We start from the raw sequence: 21,552 nt of genomic DNA on the forward strand, positions 1-21,552 counted from the left end.
GCCAAGTCGTAATACGCATAGCCTATACAATGTAGATCAGTCGTTTGCGTAAGCGAGCCAGAATGAGTGACGCCAATTGTAACCCCACCGGCGTACACCTACAACAATATTGCCTTCACCATATCTGTACTGTACCTACAAAAAATTCTCTAATAAAATCTTTTTAAATCAAAAAGAAAAATGTGGACAACACTAAGGGTCTAAAGTTCCTCTGTGTGAACATAATATGTCAAAGTACCAAAGCACTCAATAGGTTGTCCAACAGAAAACAATTTGAAGCCTTCACAATACTTGATGTTCGATCAACATTGTGTCAAAAATTGAAGACAGAAGCCAGAAGATTGTGGTCAGTAAACATGTATTTGAAAACAGGCAAAGACAGTCGACACGTATTATGTCACATGGTGACTTCTTCAATGATACAAAAACTATTTCTTGGTCTGAAGTTGCCAAATTCAAACGCTATATTAACTCGTCAGCCCAAAAAGTGATTAGTTTAGAAGATGCTCCAAAATCCTGGAGTTGAAAGAAGACTAGATGTGTCCTAAGTAATTGGTTTTCACCTATTAAAGTAAGAGCTGTAGGTCCGATGAGGGGCAAAGGGATTCTGTATGTTCAGATTGCCATTTAGGTGTATTTTGTGCGACAACAGTATTCAATATAGTCAGCAAAGACTGCATGTTCTAGGACCAAGTGAAAATAGTGGTTGTCCAGCCGAAAAGGGTAATCATGTAGAACCGCACGTGGTAAGATGTGAAAATAAGTCACACCATTATCACATCATTATCCTCAGTGCTTTAAATGGGGAAAAATAAGTGCAGGTACTCATCAAATTGAGCTAGGGGCGTGGCTAGTGGGCGGGGTTAGAGGCGGGGCGAGACATGATGATGCAAAAACACTTCAATTGAGTATTCCTGTTGTCCTTGCATTGTCCTTGATAGTGGTCTAAAACTTTCCATTCCAAAATACTGCCGGTGCTCAGACTTAAAGCCATGCCTGTAGGGATAGTTTACACATATGGGGCTTCTCCCTGTTCACCAAGCATGCCAGCAGTTATCCGGATCTGTCACCCTCTGTCAGTACTGAGTGTGTGCGCGTATTTGTCCAGCCTTGCCTTTACATCCACCACCCGTCTGGCGGTGTTCAATAATTGCCTAGGCCCATCCGGCTCGCCGTAGGGCGATTCCCCAGACTCACTTGTTTCTTCTCTAGGTCCGTTAATTCTCGTTCTAGTTGTCTTCGTACTCCAGCCACTCAGGCCATGCCCTCTCTTTGCAGCGCAACCTTTTAAGCCTCATATTCCACTGCTCTAGTCACTGTGGTATACCCGTTTGCACAGAAAAAATGCAGAGTGTACCCCTTAATGTATGTGCGAAAAGCACCACCCGTCAGGCACATTCATTCACAATTTCCACAACAGGATTTTCAGTCTAATCCACCCAGCGTAGAGAGTCGGGATTAGAGGTGAGTGGTCTGACAAATATCTATTTAGGTTGGCTGAGGAAGCATACCAGTCCAAATCTTTTGTCTTCCCCAACACATAATCTATACGATTATATCCCCTGTGTACAGGCGGATATTATGAGAACACTTTGTCTCTCTGGGGATGATGTCTCCTGTCTCCAAACATCTAATTGTTGCTGCCATATGGGGTCTGCATGTACCGTTCACCTAGCAAGGAGGACACCTGGCGCCAACCACGTCCCTACCCCTCTCCTATGGTTAGAGTATGTAGCACCTTACAAATGACCTAGCTTTTCTACCTCGTTCTACAAAAGGTGTGTTTCCAGCTACATAACTATGCAGGCCTGATACCGTTTAAGATAGGATAACACTCTGTATATTTTTGGGTATCCTTTGAGACCACATACATTCCGGGATGTTAGCACATTAACCATAGTCATGGACATGGCCCATGTGAAGTGTCCAGCAGGTTTGGGCCCTGCCCAATTCCCTCACCTCTCCCCCCACCCACCCACTCCAGCATCCCACATCAGAAGTCGTCATTGCTCTTTAAACCAGAAAAATAACACAGAGCAGCCCCTCAGGCGGTACCTAAATATCCCAACATGTGGCCCGCCTAAGTATATCGACGAGGCCTTCTGTCTAGAATGCGATCGTGTACTGGGCTGATTCTTCCAGCAGTATGCAGAGTGGAGCTGCAAGGGATCTAAGAAGGGGCGAAAACAACAAAACCTCCTTAAAAAGCAATTGGTCTTTTAAAGACCTGTGAAGTGCTCGGGTGCGGTTGTGATTGCTCTCTGGAAGCGTCTCACCCGGGCTGACACACACGACAGGGGGGGGGGGGTGTCTGAAGCCCTTTGATCCCAATGGGCTTGCGCGCCTGATGAGAACCTAACACTGCAGGAGTCCCCCAGCACAGAAATACACAGGCTGTTGCCAGCCAGAGCGGCACCTCAATAAGCACGATCTGTTGCATGTACCCGTATTTCAGGGCGTACCGGTACTCTCCTTTCCCGAAAAATAAGTTCAGGTACTCAGGGGGATTAAACTGAGCAGTGCCGGTACTCAGTACCGGTGAGTACCGGCCCATTTAAAGCACTGATTATCCTCATAAGAAAACACGAGAGCCTAGTCGTTATGTTAACGACAAAAAAGTGTATGCGAGTTCCTGATGTGTCTCGTTTACCGCGTTTAGGTTTGCTTTCCCAGAATTATGCATTATGCTGCACACATAGAAACAGCAAATCGCCATTAGTGATTGTTCATGTGTAGGAAGGTTTTCCTTTCTGAATATTGACAATCATTAACAATCATTTAACAAGCATTTACAATGCAACGGTTTCGCCTTTAGAAAAGTTAGAGCTATTGGCATTGTAAATGACAAAATTTGTATTTATGTACAAAAAGTGTGAGTCCCGTTGCTCTAGGGGAAACGTAATATACAGTCCCATATCCAATGGTGATTAAGACATCCACTTTCAACAGATTGTGGAACAAAATAGATCTGAACTGACGTGCATAATGCAAAGTTTGAGTTTACAGAGTACCTAAGCTGTAAGATTCATTAATACCGGCCCTCATATATGTACCCCTCTAACATTACTCAGTAATGAGAGCCCAGATTCCACTGTTGCGCAAGAGTGGAATGAAGGAGCCAGGAAGGTCCAATTACTTGAAAGTGCCTACCACCGCTCTTATAAGTATCAACAAATGCCACCTTAATGAAGCCACTGAAGGCTTTACCCTTCCTTTAATGAACTCTGGTTGGGCTTCTGGGCCTAGACGCAATCTCGATAGCTTGGTATGCACGAGTGAATCGTCATTTCTATCAATCAACATTGATGATCCTTAACCACGCCTTCCATTTCACTTGCTGGTACGATGAAGCACGCAGAATCCACTAATAAATTCAGTGCAACTCTCAAACTTCAAGTAAAGTGTCAAACAAAGGAAGTGGGTGTATAAATAAATAGCAAATCACGCAGACCTTCCTCTCCCAGCCACACTTCTGTAAATGTGTTAAAAGTCAGTTCTCTCGGATTCCATACTCCCTTTCTATAAACACTTTCTTCCAATTGATTCAATGTACACATAATTTAACTGGCAGCGTTCAAATATAGTTATTTCCAGAATATGTGTAAGGCCATATCACAACCAAATTGCATTCACTTATGAAAAAAAAATGCAAATAAAAAGTGTATGTCAAACTGCAGGCACATGACGTGTGAAGCAAAGTAAACAAGTGGCATTCGTCTGCTTAGACTAGCGAAAGCACAGTTTACATTTAAAAAATCCAGTTCCTCACACTGCAAGCAAACGAAACAGCACTCACGTGCACAGAAAAGGCAACCCACAACGTGGCCCGAAATGACTGCGATCTCAAAACCATGAAGATACCAGTCACAACAAGGCGCCGGCGGGCGTCGCGATTAAAAGGCGAAATTGTTTTCTAACACTTCAACTGCAGACAAGAAAAGCAGTGATAAAAAGGGATTTTTTTTTAATTCATCGCTTTAGGTCATCGGGTCTCTGTGTTTACCAATTTGCATGTGGGAGTAAACTGTATAGTCCAGGTTACTTTGTATTGTAGTACATGTACTCTTACAACATACAAAAGAATAAACGGAAATGAAAATGCCAAAATGAAAAGGCAATTCAGGCACGATAAACTGCTCAGACATAAAGACTAACATTCTAGAAGAGGAGAAGCCCCTCCGTTCGGGAGGGATAGTGGAGCCATTCAGTAATGGAGTTGGGGGCAAGACGAGCCCCCAAACTCTTAAGGGCGTGGGTAACTCGTCCAGGCTGTGTGATTCTGTGATTTAGAGGGGGAAGAGGAAATCATAAAGCGTAACGAGATTGCAAGACAAATATCAACGTACGAGCCAGTGAAATAACTCACTTTTATAGACACAGAGACAGCGATGCGCCTTCCCTTGCTTCTTAAAGCCAGGCAGAGGCCGGCGTCAGTCAGTCAGCCGCAGCTTCGAGGCCGGTCGCAGCCCTGAGTCTGAAGCAGCAGCAGTTCCCCTCTGGGGCCCACACGAACCACCACGAGGAGGCGGGAGGAGGGACCAGCGCCGTGTCAATGCTGAAGGCGGGGCGGGGAGGAGGAAGTGAGTTTAAAATAACACGCATCTGCTGTCTGGCGGATTCAAACTCTCTAAAACTTTAAGACATGGAAAAACAACAGCCCCAACTTGTCCCCCCCCCAAACCCCCCCCCCCCCCGGGCTATGACAGCCGAGTCTGTACCTGAGCAGCTTGGCAGGGCCTTCCTCACAGCATCGAACACAGACAGTGGGAGGGCGGGAGGGAGGTGGCACGGAGAGCGGGCGGGCGGGAGGGAGAAGGCAGGACAACGGGAGGGAGGGCGGGGGAATCACAGCATCGAAAACATACAGTGGGCGGGCGGGAGGGAGGTGGCACGGACAGTGGGCAGGCGGGCGGGAGGGAGAAGGTAGGACAACGGGAGGGAGGGGGATAAACAAGATGTTAAGAAACCAGGTTGGACAGCATCGAACACGGACAGTGGGCGGGAGGGAGGAGGCACGGACAGTGGGCGGGCGGGAGAGAGACGACTAAAAAAAACAAGGGAGAGAGGGAGGGCGAGGACAGGGGAATGAATGGACGGGGGTGGGATGGGAGTGCGTGTAGGGATTCAGGGGCGTGTTTTTCGTGCTCTCCCCTTCCCATTGGCTGGAAGGTAAAATTCCAGCCAATGGGAAGAGGAGAGGGCGGTACTTAAAAAAAGACACGGAAACGCCCCCGAATCGCGTTTTCACAGGGAGAAAGTGATTGACGCTGATGTCTTCCAATGGCTAGCCTCCATTTACGGAGCTAGCCAATGGAAGACAGAGGCGGAACCAAAGCCCCATATCTAGGACATAAGATTTCGCCGTGGGCGGAGCAACTGCTACGCAGTTGCTACGGCCAGGGTGAAACTTAAAAATGACGAGTTGCAACTTCTATATGTGCTGCACAGAGCAGCACACAAAAATTACAAATCGCTATTTAAGATTGTTTATGTGCACGACAGGACACTTTCCTGCACATAAACAATCATTCTCTGCAATGCAGACACCCTTTCACTCTGGTGCAAGGGGACCCGCGATGGCGTTAGTCAGATAGATTAAGAGCCAACGGTAGGAGAAACGCAGGGGTGTGCCGCATTCTTGTGAATACTGCACATCCGTGCGTTTTTAAACTGACGAAGCACGTTGTTAGCTATTTTGGAGCTGCACCACGCTCCACCAGTAAATATCCCCCTGAAGAGCTGAATCAGGAGCACTCGCGTCATCAAATTCATCACAATTAAATGGCTTGTTTGTATACGATGTACACTATAACCAACAGGGGCGTAGATTCAGGGGCGTGAATCATACATTTTCCGACTAGAAAACAGTATGCCGAAGGGTGGAGGAACGAGCAAGGTTTGGGATGCACTGTTACCAAGAGGAACAAGTTTAATACGGATTTGCAGTAGGTAAGCCCCTGTCTAAGTTACTGATACAAACACAAATTATAACCAGTGCTTTAAATGGGCTAGTTCTGTCTGGTACTGAGTACAGGCACTTTTTATGGTTATTTTTTATTTTGAGAGGGGGTGTACCGGCACTTCTCAAGAGAAATGCTATACTTTTAATTGGAGAGTACCGGCACTTCTCAGAAACATGCATGTACTCTGGTACAGAGTACCTGCACTCACTTCCAGTTTTCCATTTAAAACACTGATTATAACGGGTTAAAACCTTTTATTCAAACGAGGACCCACAAAAGCATAGACGACCCGACTCAGGGCTCCCAGATCCAACAAAGAATACATTTGGGGGGTGTCAAACACCAAACAGCCCCCTTAATCTACGCCCTGATAACTGATTTTGGCACATCCAAGCGCTGTAAATAGCTACAACTATTTCCCAGTTTATTGCCACTCCATCGACATTGGGCACATGAACGTCTGGCTGGCCCTGGCCTGCAGGTCCCAGATGTCAACAACCAGCGCCATCTTGGTAGTTCCGGTAACTTTTTATTCTTTAATTAGAGGAGCTTCTAGGCGCAGTACGCGGTGACTGAGTGAACTACCCGGGGCGTGTGCCTGCGGGGCTGGGGCAGCTGATGGGACAGATGTGGGCGCTGCTTCCGCCTGACCCGGGGCAGTCCCTGCCACACCCATCCACCCCCAGGCTCGGGGCTTCTTTTGACAAGCTGTTGTGCTTGTTCCCTGAAGAAGGCGACGAAGAGGAGGAGGAGGAGGTTGACTCGCTGCCGATGACAGCTCAGAGGCAACAAAGTTACAAGAGAAGAAACAATAAACAAGGAAAGAGGAGGGACGGGGGAAGCGGCACCCCAGCTGACCCTCACACCCCCCAAACACGACAACACCCCCTGAGCGGAGAAGAGGCTCTTGGAAGAAGAACAAACTTCACCCCTGCCTCCCCCCCCAGCCCGACGCGCCTTGGCCGCTTCTGATTGGCTGCCCCGGAGCCTCCAGACTCTTTCTCACGCCTGGGTGGGTGGAAGGTGCCCCCCCCCCCCCCGCACAGCTGTTGTCACCCCCGCTGCCCAGGATAGAGATGGGGCTCCCTTGGCTGAGGAGAAGTGGGAGGTGGGCAGAGGTCTTTCTATTCTAGGTGATCCACTGAGACCCCTCAGTAGGCCTTTTCTGGGGGTAGAGTCATTGGAGAGCTTCTTTCTGAAGGTAGATTCTTCAAGGAGCTTTTTGTCTGTAGGTAGATTTCTCAGGGACCCCATTCCTCTGAGAAGATCCATTAGGGGTCATTTTTTCTGTAGGTAGATTCCCAGGCAGCTTTCTTCTCTAGGTAGATTAATCAGGAAGCCTTTTTGTCGTGGTAAATTCCTCAGGGACCTTTACCTCTGGGTAGATCCTTTTTTCTGTAGGTAGATTCCCCAGGCAGCTTTCTTCTCTAGGTAGATTAATCAGGAAGCCTTTTTCTCGTGGTAAATTCCTCAGGGACCCCTCACCTCTGGGTAGATCCTTTTTTTCTGTAGGTAAATCCCTCAGTGACCCCATTCCTCTGAGAAGATCCATTAGGGGTCCTTTTTTCTGTAGGTAGATTTCCCAGGTAGCTTTCTTCTCTAGGTAGATTATTCAGGGGGACTTTTTGTCGTGGTAAATTCCTCAGGGACCTTTACCTCTGGGTAGATCCTTTTTTCTGTAGGTAGATTCCCCAGGCAGCTTTCTTCTCTAGATAGATTAATCAGGAAGCCTTTTTCTCGTGGTAAATTCCTCAGGGACCCCTCACCTCTGGGTAGATCCTTTTTTTCTATAGGTAGATTCCCCCGGCAGCTTTCTTCTCTAGGTAGTTCTTCAGGGAGACATTTTCTCCTCTGGGTAGGGGCCAGGGGAAGCTTTCTCTGGACAGAACCCTCAGTTAGGGTCTCCAGCCTAGTCTTTCTTTTTTAGTGGGATTTCTCAGGGGCCTCTCACTCTTTCTATGGGTTCCTCCGTGGAGTAGTTCTTCTTTAGTAAGGCTCCTTTGAGGTTTCTTTATTATATGGGAGATTCCTCATTGGAGTCTTTCTTCTTTGGGTATATATCCTCAAGGAGTCTCTCATTGTGTCCTCCAGGAGAGTCTTTCTTCTCTAGTGAGATTTCTTTTAATTTCAAGGAGTACACTCGTCAAGCAGGGTAGTTTTAAAGGGTGTCTTTGTTCCAATAGTAGGGTGCCCAGGTTACTGTTCCTCCTGTGGCAGGGTTCTTCAGGTAGATTCATCAGGTAGGTCTCATCCAGGTTGACACCTCCTCGTAGTCTGTCTTCTGCAGCGAGATTCCCCAGTGGAGTCTTTCTTCTCTAATGGGGTTCCTCAGGATGATATGAGTTCTTTTGGTAGATTCATCTGTGAGTCTGCTCTAAGTAGATTCATCCAGTTATTCTTTCTTTTCAAGTTAGATTGGGCAGCGTAGTCTTTCTTCTATAGTTAGGTTGCTGAACGACTAGTAGGGTCGTGCCAGGACATTTAGGGGTGATCCTTCCTTCCTTCCTTCCTCACACTCTAACAGTGTCCCCCCACACTTCCACTGATGTCTGCGAAAGGAAGACCAGAGTTCAGCATCGACGATGCCTTTGAGCTGTCTGTGGAGGAAAGAAGTGAGCCGGGGGGCGTTGGCACCCCACGGTTTGGCAGCCTGCACTTCGACCGCAAAGCGAACCTTGGCTTGGGGAAGGAGGAGTCTGAGGATATCGAGAAGCAGAGTCGGCTCAAGTACCAGGTACAGTTCCACCGGTGCACTCAACTCAGACACAGCACCCCCAGTTCACATCTGCAATCATGCACCTCTACTGAAACACAGCACCCCCAGTTCACATCAATCAATCAATCAATCAATCAAGGCATTTATATAGCGCACTACTCACCCGGAGGGTCTCAAGGCGCTAGGGGAGGGGGGGGGGTCCGCTACTGCTCGAACAGCCAGGTCTTGAGCTGCTTCCTGAAGGCAAGGTGGTCCTGGGTCAGGCGGAGGTGGGTCGGGAGGGAGTTCCAAGTCTTGGCGGCCAGGTAGGAGAAGGACCTTCCTCCTGTGGTGGCTCTTCGGATGCGGGGGACGGAGGCGAGGGCGTGGCCGGTCGATCGAAGCTGGCATGTGGGAGCGTAGAAGTTGAGGCGGCTCTTGAGGTATCCTGGGCCTTGGTTGTGTAGGGCTTTGTGTGCGTGGGTGAGGAGACGGAAGGTGATTCTCTTGTTGACCGGGAGCCAGTGCAGGTCTCTCAGGTGTCCGGAGATGTGGCTGCGTCGGGGGATATCCAGGGTGAGTCGTGCTGAGGCGTTCTGAATCCGCTGGAGTCTCTTCTGGAGTTTGGCGGTGGTTCCGGCGTAGAGGGAGTTGCCGTAGTCCAGGCGGCTGGTGACGAGGGCCTGGGTGACCGTCTTCCTGGTCTCGGTGGGGATCCACCGGAAGATCTTACGTAGTATGCATGCGCAGGATGTTGAAGCACGACGAGGAGACGGCGTTGACTTGTCTGGTCATGGAGAGGGAGGAGTCCAGGATGAAGCCCAGGTTGCGTGCGTGGTCTGTTGGTTTGGGTGCGCTGCCCGGGGCGGGGGGCCACCAGGAGTCGTCCCAGGCGGAGGGTGAAGATCCCAGGATGAGGACTTCCGTCTTGTCCGAATTCAGTTTCAGGCGGCTGTTCATCATCCACTTGGCTACGTCTGTCATCCCTTCGTGTAGGTTGGCTCTGGCGGTGGCGGGGTCGTTGGTGAGGGAAAGGATCAGTTGGGTGTCGTCTGCGTAAGAGATGATGTTGAGGTTGTGTTGGCGTGCAATGGCTGCGAGGGGGCTCATGTAGACGTTGAAGAGGGTTGGGCTGAGCGAGGAGCCTTGAGGAACGCCGCAGATGACTTCGGTGGCTTCTGATCTGAACGGGGGGAGGCGGACTCTCTGTGTCCTTCCGGCGAGGAACGAGATGATCCATTCCAGTGCCTTCTCCTGGATTCCGACGTTGCTGAGGTGCCGCACTAGGGTACGGTGGCAGACAGTGTCGAAGGCCGCGGAGAGGTCTAGGAGGATGAGGGCCGCTGTTTCTCCGTTGTCGAGCAGGGCTCGGATGTCATCGGTGGCTGCGATCAGGGCGGTCTCGGTGCTGTGGTTGGCCCGGAAGCCAGACTGCGAGAGGTCGAGGGATCCGTTTGTCTCGAGGAAGGCGGCCAGCTGCTTGTTGATGGTCTTCTCGATGACTTTTGCAGGAAACGGGAGCAGCGAGATGGGGCGGTAGTTCTTGAGGTCGGTCGGGTTGGCTGATGGCTTCTTTAGAAGGGCGCTGAGTTCGGCGTGCTTCCAGCTCTCCGGGAAGGTAGCGGTGTCGAAGGAGGTGTTGATGATGTCCCGCAGGTGGGGTGCGATGACAGCGTCGGCCTTGTTGAAGACGTGGTGAGGGCAGGGGTCGGTCGGAGATCCGGAGTGGATGGAGTTCATCGTGCGGATGGTGTCTTCGGTGCTGATCGGGGTCCAGGCGCGGAGGGTGGTGGTGGGGGGCGGTGGTTCAGTCGTGGCGTGCGTCGGTTGAGTGCTGAAGCTGTTGTGTATGTCCGCGATCTTGTTGTGGAAGTAGGAGGCGAGGGAGTTGCAGAGGTCTTGCGAAGGGGTGATGTCGTTGTTTCCGGCGTTGGGGTTGGAGAGCTCTTTAACGATGTTGAAGAGTTCCTTGCTGTTGTGTGCGTTGTTGTCCAGTCGTTCCTTGAATGCAGTTTTCTTGGTGGCGTGGATCAGTTGGTGGTGTTTTCGGGTGGCGAGCTTGAGGGCAGTCATCTGCAATGAGGTCACCTGAAACCATCACTGTGCTTCAAGTTCACATTTGCCATAAGGGCACCTCTATCCAGACACAGCACCTCCACTTTATGTGCTATAAGGAACCTCTATCCAGATAGAGCACCCCTCACTTACATAGACAGGGCACTAGACCCAACACAGCACCCCCAGTTTACATCTGCCACGAGGGCACCTCTACCCAGACACAGCACCCCCACTTTAAATCTTCATTAAGGAACCTCCACCCAGACACAGCACCCCCACTTTAAATCTGGAAAAAAGAACCTCCACCCAGACACAGCACCCCCACTTTAAATCTGGAGAAAAGAACCTCTACCCAGACACAGCACCCCTCATTTACATTCACAATGCGGCCAAGACCTGGAACGAGCTCCCGGCAGACATCAGACGCCCCCCCTCCCTGAGCACCGTCAGGAAGACCCTCAAGACATGGCTCATTCGCTAAACAGATCTACGACCCCCGCCCCCCCAGCACCTTGAGACCCCCACAGGTGCGTAGTGCTCTTACAATCCCCTTGATTGATTGATTGATTGACAGGGCACCAGGACCCAACACAGCACCCCTAGTTCACATGAGCCATAAGGGCACCTCTATCCAGACAGAGTACCCCAAGTTTACATCCAGAGTGAGGGCGTCTGGACCCATCACAGCTCCCCAAGTTCACATCCGAAGAGAATGGCCTGTCTGCCCAGACACTGTACCCTAATAACTTGACACACCAGAGAAGGCCATTTCAGTTCAGTTCAGTGAATCTTTATTCGGTATTTAAAAATACCATAAAAGTACATAAGAACAATCCATTCATTAAAAAATACAATCATTAAAAATACAATTAAAAAAACATAATTATACAGTTTATACACGAGAAGGCCATTTCCTGTGTTTGCTTTCTCAAGCTGTGGCCAGGCGGGTTACAGGATGGCCCCAGCCTGCACCCCTGTGGATATCCATCCCCTTCCCTCCCAAGGCAGTTACTCAGATGGGCAGGAGTGGGGCAGACATTCTGCTGAGCTCTAGACCTCCTGGTGTATTCGCAGGACAGTCACACAACAGAACAAAGTGCACACATCCTAAGGGAGAAACACTCAGTGAAGCGGTGATAAGGGCGCAGTGCGCCTAGAGGCCCGCTCCAGGGAACGCGCTGCCTCCTTTGCGGCAAGGTGGTGGCTGCTGATAGCTCACTGCCTGTGCACTGGGGCAGGTTCTAGCGTTCAGGGCCTTGTGGGGCATGCAACCCGCAGCATAGGGTCTATCATAGTGTGTTAAACTCTAATACACCCACGGACAAAATACACTGTCACAACTCACATTTCATTCCTGTGACTCACTCTCTGAACAGTATAAACTCCAACTTCTGACATACATACGCAATAATGATTTCTTTATGGACAGCCCTATATATTAATGTAAATATAGGACACTTGGCAATTAGGAAAAGCGCCCCAGCAATGTTGTGTATGGGTTTTACTCCAGCGTCCGGCGAAGGGCCGCGCTTGGGCCGAAACACGTCACTGTTTGCTGGAGGATGCATGTTATTTACCAAATTTGATCAAATAAAAGTACCGACTTTGGACCAAAACACATTTCTAGAGTGGTGAATATATCAGGACCTAAAAAACAAAGTTCCAAACAGAATATATTTTATATATATGTATATATGTACAGTGAAAAGAAATGTGGCCTAATGCCATGTAACTTAGAGCAACCGTACTAATAAATGCATATTCACACATTTAGTACTGCAGTGTAAAGGTCAGATTTCAGTTTATTACCCTTGTAGAAGAAACTGGCATGAGAAGCACACTGTTTACTGCCTCACAGGTTGCATCTTACAACTATTTAATACAAGTAAGGCAGCTCGTGCCTTAAGGTAATTATAATTGGCGACCCCGCCATGCATAGTTTTCTCATCAATAATTTTACAGCAAATGTTCCAGTGATATTATCAATGATGTCATAGAAGATGTCACGAGTGCTGTAATATGTGGCGAATTAGCAGTGCATGGCGAGGGCACGAGTTGCAGATGCCTTAGGACACAAGTTATGGTTATTTTAGATATCTATAACTGCTGAATTTCTATGGTTTTGCGTGTGTCTGAACCGAACTATTACGACCATGTAGCCTATGTTTTTTTTAATGAATTTCTAGGTTTAAAAAAATTCTATTTCCTAACTATAACGTCCCTGTAACCTTTGTTTTCTTCAGTACATTTCTATTTTTTTTTAATGTAAAGTAATATTTAATTACTATACATAAATCAAGCCGCTGCTCCCTGGTAGGTGGGTCATGCAGCCCCCTCCCTGGGCCAATTTAGGCCCCGGGGACCACATCCCTCAGGGCTAATCACTTAATTTAGGCCGATTTCCTCTCGGGGATCTCATGTCCTGGGGCCCGGACATATTTTAATTAGGGATGGGACACGCAGACCACCTCCTGGGCAGATTTCAGTCCCTGGGGACCGCATCTCCCTGGGTCTAGCCATATTGAGAAGGGGGAGGGGCTATGTAGCCACCTCCCGGGCTGATTATGGCCCCATCTCTCAGGCCTGGCCATATTATGATGTGGGAGGGTGGCACACAGTCCGCCATCCTGGGCCAATATTGTCCCCGAGAACCCCATTCCCCTGGGCTGGCCAAATAAAAATGGTGGAGGGTGCCATGCGCCCCCCACCCCGGCCAATTTCGGTCCCAGGGGCCCGCCAAAATTAGTGAAGTCATGGGGGAGCCATGTGGCCCCCTGCCCATTTTTCAAATTTGGTTGAGTCCTGGGAGATGGGGTCCCCGGGGCCGAAATTGACCAGGGCAGGGGGGCGATGTGCACCCTCTCTCCCCCATATAAATAGATCCCTCTCCCCGGGTGGGCCTGGCCCAGGCCAAGCATGGTAAGCACAGTGGATCCTTCACGAAAAAGAAGGAAAGTAAAAAACATGAAAACAATTTTTTGAGAGCCCACCACCAGGCCTAGGGGGTCAGGGTATTACTACCTTGCCCCCTTATGCAGTATATTTGTCATTTTTATCTTGGGCCTTGGCCAAGTTTGAGTCCCAAGATGGTTGCCAACAGTTTCTGGTTGAAGTGTTGGCAGCCAATCAGATCTCACCAAGAGATCTGTTGCATTCGCGGAGGATTCTCATCCTTAGATATCTATCAATTGTTTTCCTTTAATAACTGCAAAACTACTGAATGGATTTACACCAAATTACAAAAAGGACTCTTTTTGGACAAAAAGTTAGCTTTTTGCCAAATTTGGTGAAATTCCGTACAGCTGTTCGGGCTGTGGTAGTGTTCAAAATCCCTCTAGGAAATTGCTTGGGGAAAGCATGTTTTGGAACCCCCGCCTTTTTCTCGGCCACTGCTGAACTTATCACCCCGAAACTTTTCAGGAAGCAGCTGAAGTGAGTTGTACACTAGTTTTGAAATTTCTGTGAAGAATCTTTAAACAGTGCCAAAGTTATTAGCACAACAAAAAATGCTATTCCTATGGCAACTAGGTCCTAACAATAACTAGCTACTGGAGACCGCCAGTAGGTAATACATATATATATTATATGGATGACGAGGACTAATAATCAGTAAATTGTTCTGATTTTATTCTACTCACTATTTAAAGAGCTCATGTGATGTCTTGATTGTAACCGCATAAAACATGTTTCAATGTTGTTTCTAAATAATGTAGATTGTTCCTGTCCAATCAATACATTGTATCCACTTATTATTGCCTCAGATGTCAAGCACACTGACTTCGTCTTGACATGGTCTGTGTAGATAAATATTGCTATAAATAAATTAACTAACCCCTGGGCAGGGGGCAGACCTCTTACTCAAGCAAACGCTGAAACATGTCTTTCCTTGGAGTCGCTATTAAGGATCAGTGTGATCCCAGGCTGCGAAGGTGCCTTGAACCAATAAAGGAGCAGTGTTCTAACCATGCAAGCTCTGGAGTGTTGAATTCTCACCAGGAGGGGTGTTTACACCTCTGATTCCCATGGTAAATTCGCCATTCTGGGCAGTTTTCCCTAAGATACTTGAATCTGAGTGGCACTCCTAATGAGAGTCACAGAGGGGAGGAATCGCCTGGGTGATGTCATTGATGACATCACTGAACCAGCATTTTCTACTTATCTTGTAGCAGGTTTTGTTGCTTGGTCCTCAAAACGCAGACAGTTAAAATGGCACCTGAAGGTGTATTATTGTGGCCGGTCAAATTATTATGACAGGCCCTGGGCATAATGGCCTCTGCTCATGCCAGTCTCTTGCTCCAAGAGCTGCACAGAACATAAAGGAAGAGTCCAGATATGGTTCTTTCTAGCTTCGGTCACTCAGTGTAACTCATCCACATAGATTTAGTGTCTTCAGTCCTCATCGTTAGTCGTTTCTTGACGCTTAGCCTTTGATTGAGAAGTGCATGTGGTCACTTCGCCCATCCTTTGCCTACCCACCTTGGACCTGCACCTATCCCCGGGTCTGCAGCTTTAGTCCATAAAGGGGGGGTGGGGCGCAAGGCTGCCATCGAGGAATGTAATCTGGCTCCGAAGGGAAGCCTGCAAAATGAATCAAGATATTTCTTCTTTTCAGATATTACAAGGTCCATGAGGATAGCTTCCAATGTGCTCTAATCTCCAAAACGCCCTACCTCCTTCCTTTCTACAAACTCAGCTCTTGTGCAGAGTTTTGGTGCCTGCTGGCTTGGTCCACGTGTTCTGCATCGATTCAGAGCCTTCACCGTTGTCTCTACAGTATCTCGTGAGGCCGTCAGTCTTAAAGCGCATCGATTCAACCTCTAGAGGTACTACCTCTCATGGGTGCATAGGAACAGCTTTTGTTTCGAGAACTGGGTCCAAAATGTAGAGATTCACATTTCCTTTTCCCCTACTCGTGCTGGTTTCCGCCAATTGGAGGACCTACATGTGCTGTGGTGGCAGACCTTGAAATACGAGATTTCCAGGAGTAATCTGTGGGATGTTTGTGAATCCCAACAGGTGTGAAATCTGCTCCATATGGAGTGGGGAGCCCCAGAGAGTGGATTTCTGACTTTTTAAAGCAGGGCTTCGAAGTAGACATTGAAAGTCGACACTAGGTATCATGTATGGTGTGCTACATTTCTCCAAACTCTTTTCAAGAGCCCCTACCACATGTCCAAGCACAACATCCACACCTTAAAATGTGCACCTTTTCCAAGACCCGTGCGGTGATTCAACAATGTGGGATGCCCAAAGCCCGTCTGCTCCCCACTTCCATCTCCCAGTTGGCCGCCCTGTCTCAGGCTGACATTGTTCAAACATCACCCTCATCTACATCAGACCTAATCACCTTACACCAGCTCCTTTGTTCCCATCACCCTACAACACCACACCTTTCCTCATCACCCTACAACACCACACCTGTCCCCATTACCCTGCAACACCACACCTGTTCTCTTCACCTTAACACACCACACCTTTCTCTTCACCTTTCAACACCACACCTGTTCTCTACACCTTACTACATCACCTCTGTCCTCATCACCCCTGTCCTCATGTTATGTTATATTAAAATTATTTATTCAGCGCACGTACGCCTGTTGGTTTCTTGGCACTAGTATAAGTGTAATTGAGCCCAGCTAGATCTATTTGTAAGCTTGGACAAAAAGACATGTCTTAACAAGTCTCCTGAAAACTGGCAGGGCTGTGCAGGATCTTATTTCATAGGGAAGAGCATTCCATAAGTGTGGGGCCAACACAGCGAACCTGCTGCCACCTAGCCTCTTCCGTTTATAGGAGGGAGTGACCAGAAGATTCAAGGGGGCCGATCTTAGATTACATGTGGGTACGTGTCTCTTGATCAATTTAGAGACAAATATAGGGCCTGTGTTCTGTAAGGATTTAAATTGAGGCACCCAAATTAAAAGCTGCAACGTTGAGATATTGGGAGCCAGTAAAGCTGCTATCTTGGCTGCTGAAAAATGAGTCTGGCAGCCTGGTTCAACACCAGCTGCAGTTTCCTAACTAGATACGCGAGTAACCCAAGCTATAAGGAGTTTGCATAATCCTGGTGAGAGATGACCAGCGCTAGGACAACCTGCACCAGCGCGTCTCTAGTGAGGAATCTACCAATCTTCCTAATCCCCCTTAACTGAAGAAATCCGGTAGAGACCACACTTCCTACCTGGGACTTCATAGATAGGTCATTATTAATTATGACCCCGAGGCTCATAGTTGAAGGTGCTGGCCACCAGTCGAAACCAGTTCAGTTTTATCCGGGTTTAACTTCAAGTGATTGCTATTCATCCAGTTACTGATGTACAGTAAGGTGGTCTGGAAATCCGAGATAGACCCGGGCGAGATATTAATAGTGAAAATAAGTTGTAGGTCGTCACGTAATTGAAGATGTTCACCTACCGCTCCCTTAAGGAATGAACCAGAGGGAGTAGATATAGGTTGAATAAATGCGGGGATAATGACGAACCCTGTGGCACTCCACAATTGGCCTGGACCTTGGGAACGGTTAAGTGAGACAAACGGACAGACTGCGAGCGATCCTCCAAAAATGATGTAATCCAATCAAGGGCTGGCCCCTGGAGTCCCGCATCCCTGACCCGATCCACCAAAATTCCATCACCGACCGTGTCAAAAGCAGCGGAGAGATCCAATAGCATCAATGCTTGAGGTGTGCCCTTGTCGGCTTCCTCTCTCAATCTGTCCAGTATCGACAAAATGACCGTCTCCGTAGAATGAGACGGGCGAAATCCCGCTTGATGCGGATCAAGGAACTATGTTTGTTCAATGAATGAACAAAAGCATTTCGCTACATAGGATTCCAATATTTTTGTCAAATAAGGAAGCAGAGAAATAGGGCGATAATTAAGTAGAACCGCGGGGTCTGCCCTGGGTTTTTTCAATAGGGGGACTACAGTAGCTTTTTTGAAAGAGCAGGGACTGGAGTAAAAACTTCCTTAAGGATGTAGGGTGGACAGCTGTCTGTAGGGAATCCCATTTAACCTTTCCCAAGAGTTCCCGGCATCCTTTGCTACTGATCGGTGGATATTGATATAGAGAGGAAGGGTTCCTCGAGGCAAGAGGCAAAGCCTTGCCTGCAGGACTTGCATTGATACTGGATTTGATCGTTGCCATTTTGTCGATGAAAAAAGTGTTCAGTGAATTGCAGAGTGACTGAGATAATATGGAGCAGGTTTCATTGCGATTCTATCAGGGTTGGAAAGTTCATTGACGATAGTAAAAATATCTTTGGATTTGTTAGTGGAATTCATAATTTTCGCTCAGAAATAACTGGCTTTAGAAACACTTTCTTATAATTCTTAAGTTGAGCTAGATGGAGAATTTTCTTATCTGAAGAGTAGTTCCATCTCCATCTTCTTTCTAGTTGGCGCAAGGTCAGTTTTTGGATCTTTAAATTGTCTAAAAACCACCTCTGCGCCTCATGGCACCTTGCAGTTGTACTTGTCCTGAGAGGGGCATGTTTGTTACTGGCTACAGTTAGCCAATTGCTCATAGCTTCCTCTTCACCCCACAACACCTCTGTCCTCATCACCAGACACCACCCCTGTTCTATTCACCTTACAACATCACCTCTGTCCTCATCCCCCTACGGTGGCTATCTAGTGACCAAAAGTGCATTAAAAATCCATTCTGCGTGCTTTATAGAATTCTGCACTCAGACCCATCTTGAGCAGCCTGGGGGTTGAGGTTTTTGGGGTCTTGCTTCATTGTATAGTTCGGAGTCCCTGCTGGGTGCAGTGGGGTTTATTTATTTTATTTTATTTATTTAGAGAGTTTTATATAGCGTGAACTTGACCCTTGGGTATCAGAGCGCTTCACAGACAACTATACATTCTGTCGATATGTGATTCACATAACATAACATTATCATATAATATCATAGTGAGGTAGATCAGTGTCGAGTGGCTTAGTTCACATAACATAGTATTACAATATTATAATGAGTGGTAGATAAGTGTCGAGTTGTATAGTAAATATTTCCCATTGTCATGAGCTAGGTTAGGTGTTCGTCGAGGTATAGCAAAGGAAAAACCTAGAATACATAGTGCTGTTCTGTGGTAATGTACTTACATAACGTAGACATTGCCTCATAATATATTGAGTGAGGTAGAAGTGTCGAGGCTTAATTCACTTAATATAACATTACAACTTAATATATTGAGTGAGGTAGATAAGTGAGGTAGATAAGTGTAGAGCTATATAATAAGTCTTTCCCGCTGAGAGAGCGAGATATATATATATATATATAATATTCGAGATATCTCGTGTATGACCTGGTAAAACTTTGCCCAGCCCTGTGTGCACTTCTGCATGTGAAACGCCTTTCTCTCGAGAGGTTTCTCTCGTGTGTGACCTCGTACAGCTTTGCCCTGTGTTGACAGTGAGGGAGTTAACCTCCTCTTAGGCTGCACAGCTGCCGTTCCACTCTCTGTCATTTGCTTTGGTTTTTGTCTCTTCTAGAAAATGTTGTCTACCCCTGTTTTCTGTGGTATTTAACCTTGCATTGCCTCTGAAGCCCCTGTTCAGGGGTCCTGCAAAACCCTAAGTGAAATTCAAAAGCCCGGATACCGCCTAACAGGGCTTTTAACTATCATGATGTCCACTCTAGCACTTCTGCACAAGATGCGGCACTTTTAATGGGGCAGCGCCTCTGGACGGCTTGAGTAGTATTAACTGGAGTGTGTCTGCAGGTCTAAGCAGGACCTGGATACTTTTAATGGGCCTGTGGCTTGAATGCAAAAAGAACAGATGATGGATGGAAGGCGGAACAAATCAAGCATTCACCCCATGTGAAGGGAGCAGGGTCAAGACTGATTTGCATATGGCTGGGTCTGAACTGGAATGGTGCATTGAGCTAAAAAACGATGGATCTAACCCAGATCTGTTACTAGAGGTGAATGTTCGATTTGTTCAACATTCTGTCCATCATCTGTTCATCATCTGTTCATCATCTGTTCATTTTGCCTTTGCTGCCCTAAGTGGGAAGGGTATACACAGCTGGGGGTCCCAGGCTCACTATGTTACCAGATTTAAGCTAGCTTGGCTGATGAGGGGTGATACCCCAAAACCGGTCCTAGGATGCTTGTTTCTGGCCTGCATTTTGGGCTGGACTGTACCCATAAGGAGTTGGGTGAAGAGTGATTTGCATATGGCTGGGTCTAAACTGTAATGGCGAGGCGAGCAAAACCCCCCAATATATTTAACCCAGATCTGTGACTGGGGGTGGATGTTTGATTTGTTCAGCATTCCGTCCATCATCCCTGTTCAATGTGCTTTTAATGGGCCTCACCAGCACGTCTCAATGGCTTATTTATCATTTATTGGACGGCACCGGCACATCTCAGCAGGACCGGATACCTTTAATGGGAGTGTACCAGCACTTGTTCATCCAGCTGCTAACCTTTTAATGGGGTGGCACCTGCACCTTCAGAGGGCTTAAAATATATTAATTGCAGTGTACCAGCACTTCTGAGCAGGTCTTGAATACTTTTAATGGGAGTGTAATAGCACTTGTTAATGTGTCTGCTGTGCTTTTAATGAGCGCCACCGGCACCTCGTGAGGGCGTATGTACTGTTATTTAAAGTGTACCAGCACGTCTCAGTATGATTTGGATACTTTTAATGGGAGAGTACCAGCACGTCTCAATAGGACTTGGGCACTTTTAATGGGAGAGTACCAGCACGTCTCAGTAGGATTTGGATACTTTTAATGGGAGAGTACCAGCACGTCTCAGTAGGATTTGGATACTTTTAATGGGAGAGTACCAGCACGTCTCAATAGGACTTGGGCACTTTTAATGGGAGAGTACCAGCACGTCTCAATAGGATTTGGATATTATTAATGGGAGAGTACCAGCACGCCTCTGTAGGATTTGGATATTATTAATGGGAGAGTACCAGCACGTCTCTGTAGGATTTGGATACTTTTAATGGGAGAGTACCAGCAAGTCTCAATAGGACTTGGATACTATTAATGGGAGAGTACCAGCACGTCTCAGTAGGATTTGGATATTATTAATGGGAGAGTACCAGCACGTCTCTGTAGGATTTGGATACTTATGATGGGAGAGTACCAGCACGTTTCTGTAGGATTTGGATACTATTAATGGGAGAGTACCAGCACGTCTCAGTAGTATTTGGATACTATTAATGGGAGAGTACCAGCACGTCTCAGTAGGATTTGGATACTTTTAATGGGAGAGTACCAGCACGTCTCAATAGGACTTGGATACTATTAATGGGAGAGTACCAGCACGTCTCAGTGGGATTTGGATATTAGTAATGGGAGTGTACCAGCACGTCTCTGTAGGATTTGGATACTTTTAATGGGAGAGTACCAGCACATCTCACTAGGACTTGGATACTATTAATGGGAGAGTACCAGCACGTCTCAGTAGGATTTGGATATTATTAATGGGAGAGTACCAGCACGTCTCAGTAGGATTTGGATACTTTTAATGGGAGAGCTCCAGCACGTCTCAGTAGGATTTGGATACTTTTAATGGGAGAGTACCAGCACGTCTCAGTAGGATTTGGATATTATTAATGGGAGAGTACCAGCACGTCTCAGTAGGACTTGGATACTTTTAATGGGAGAGTACCAGCACGTCTCCATAGGACTTGGACACTTTTAATGGGAGAGTACTAGCACGTCTCAATAGGACTTGGTTACTTTTAATGGGAGAGTACCAGCACGTCTCAGTAGGATTTGGATACTATTAATGGGAGAGTACCAGCACGTCTCAGTAGGATTTGGATACTTTTAATGGGAGAGTACCAGAACGTCTCAGTAGGATTTGGATA

General features: G+C 47.5%; 1 protein-coding gene across 2 annotated transcripts in view; it reads left to right on the top strand.

Moving 5' to 3' along the window:
* Window positions 1-6,592: 6,592 nt before the first annotated feature.
* TMEM134 (transmembrane protein 134) overlaps window positions 6,593-21,552 on the top strand; it is an 89,578-nt gene continuing 74,618 nt past the window's right edge. Inside the window, exons 1-2 of one of the 2 annotated variants that reach the window (XM_078659277.1) lie at window positions 6,593-7,536; window positions 7,646-8,697. In XM_078659277.1, the coding sequence (XP_078515403.1) occupies window positions 8,509-8,697 (189 nt within the window). In that variant the 5' untranslated portion in view covers window positions 6,593-7,536; window positions 7,646-8,508. Of the gene's footprint in view, window positions 8,698-21,552 lie in introns of both variants that reach the window. The other variant, XM_078659285.1, reaches the window with a different exon arrangement.

The sequence above is a fragment of the Lissotriton helveticus genome, chromosome 1_1 (genome assembly GCF_964261635.1).
Source record: "Lissotriton helveticus chromosome 1_1, aLisHel1.1, whole genome shotgun sequence".
NCBI lineage: Eukaryota > Metazoa > Chordata > Amphibia > Caudata > Salamandridae > Lissotriton > Lissotriton helveticus.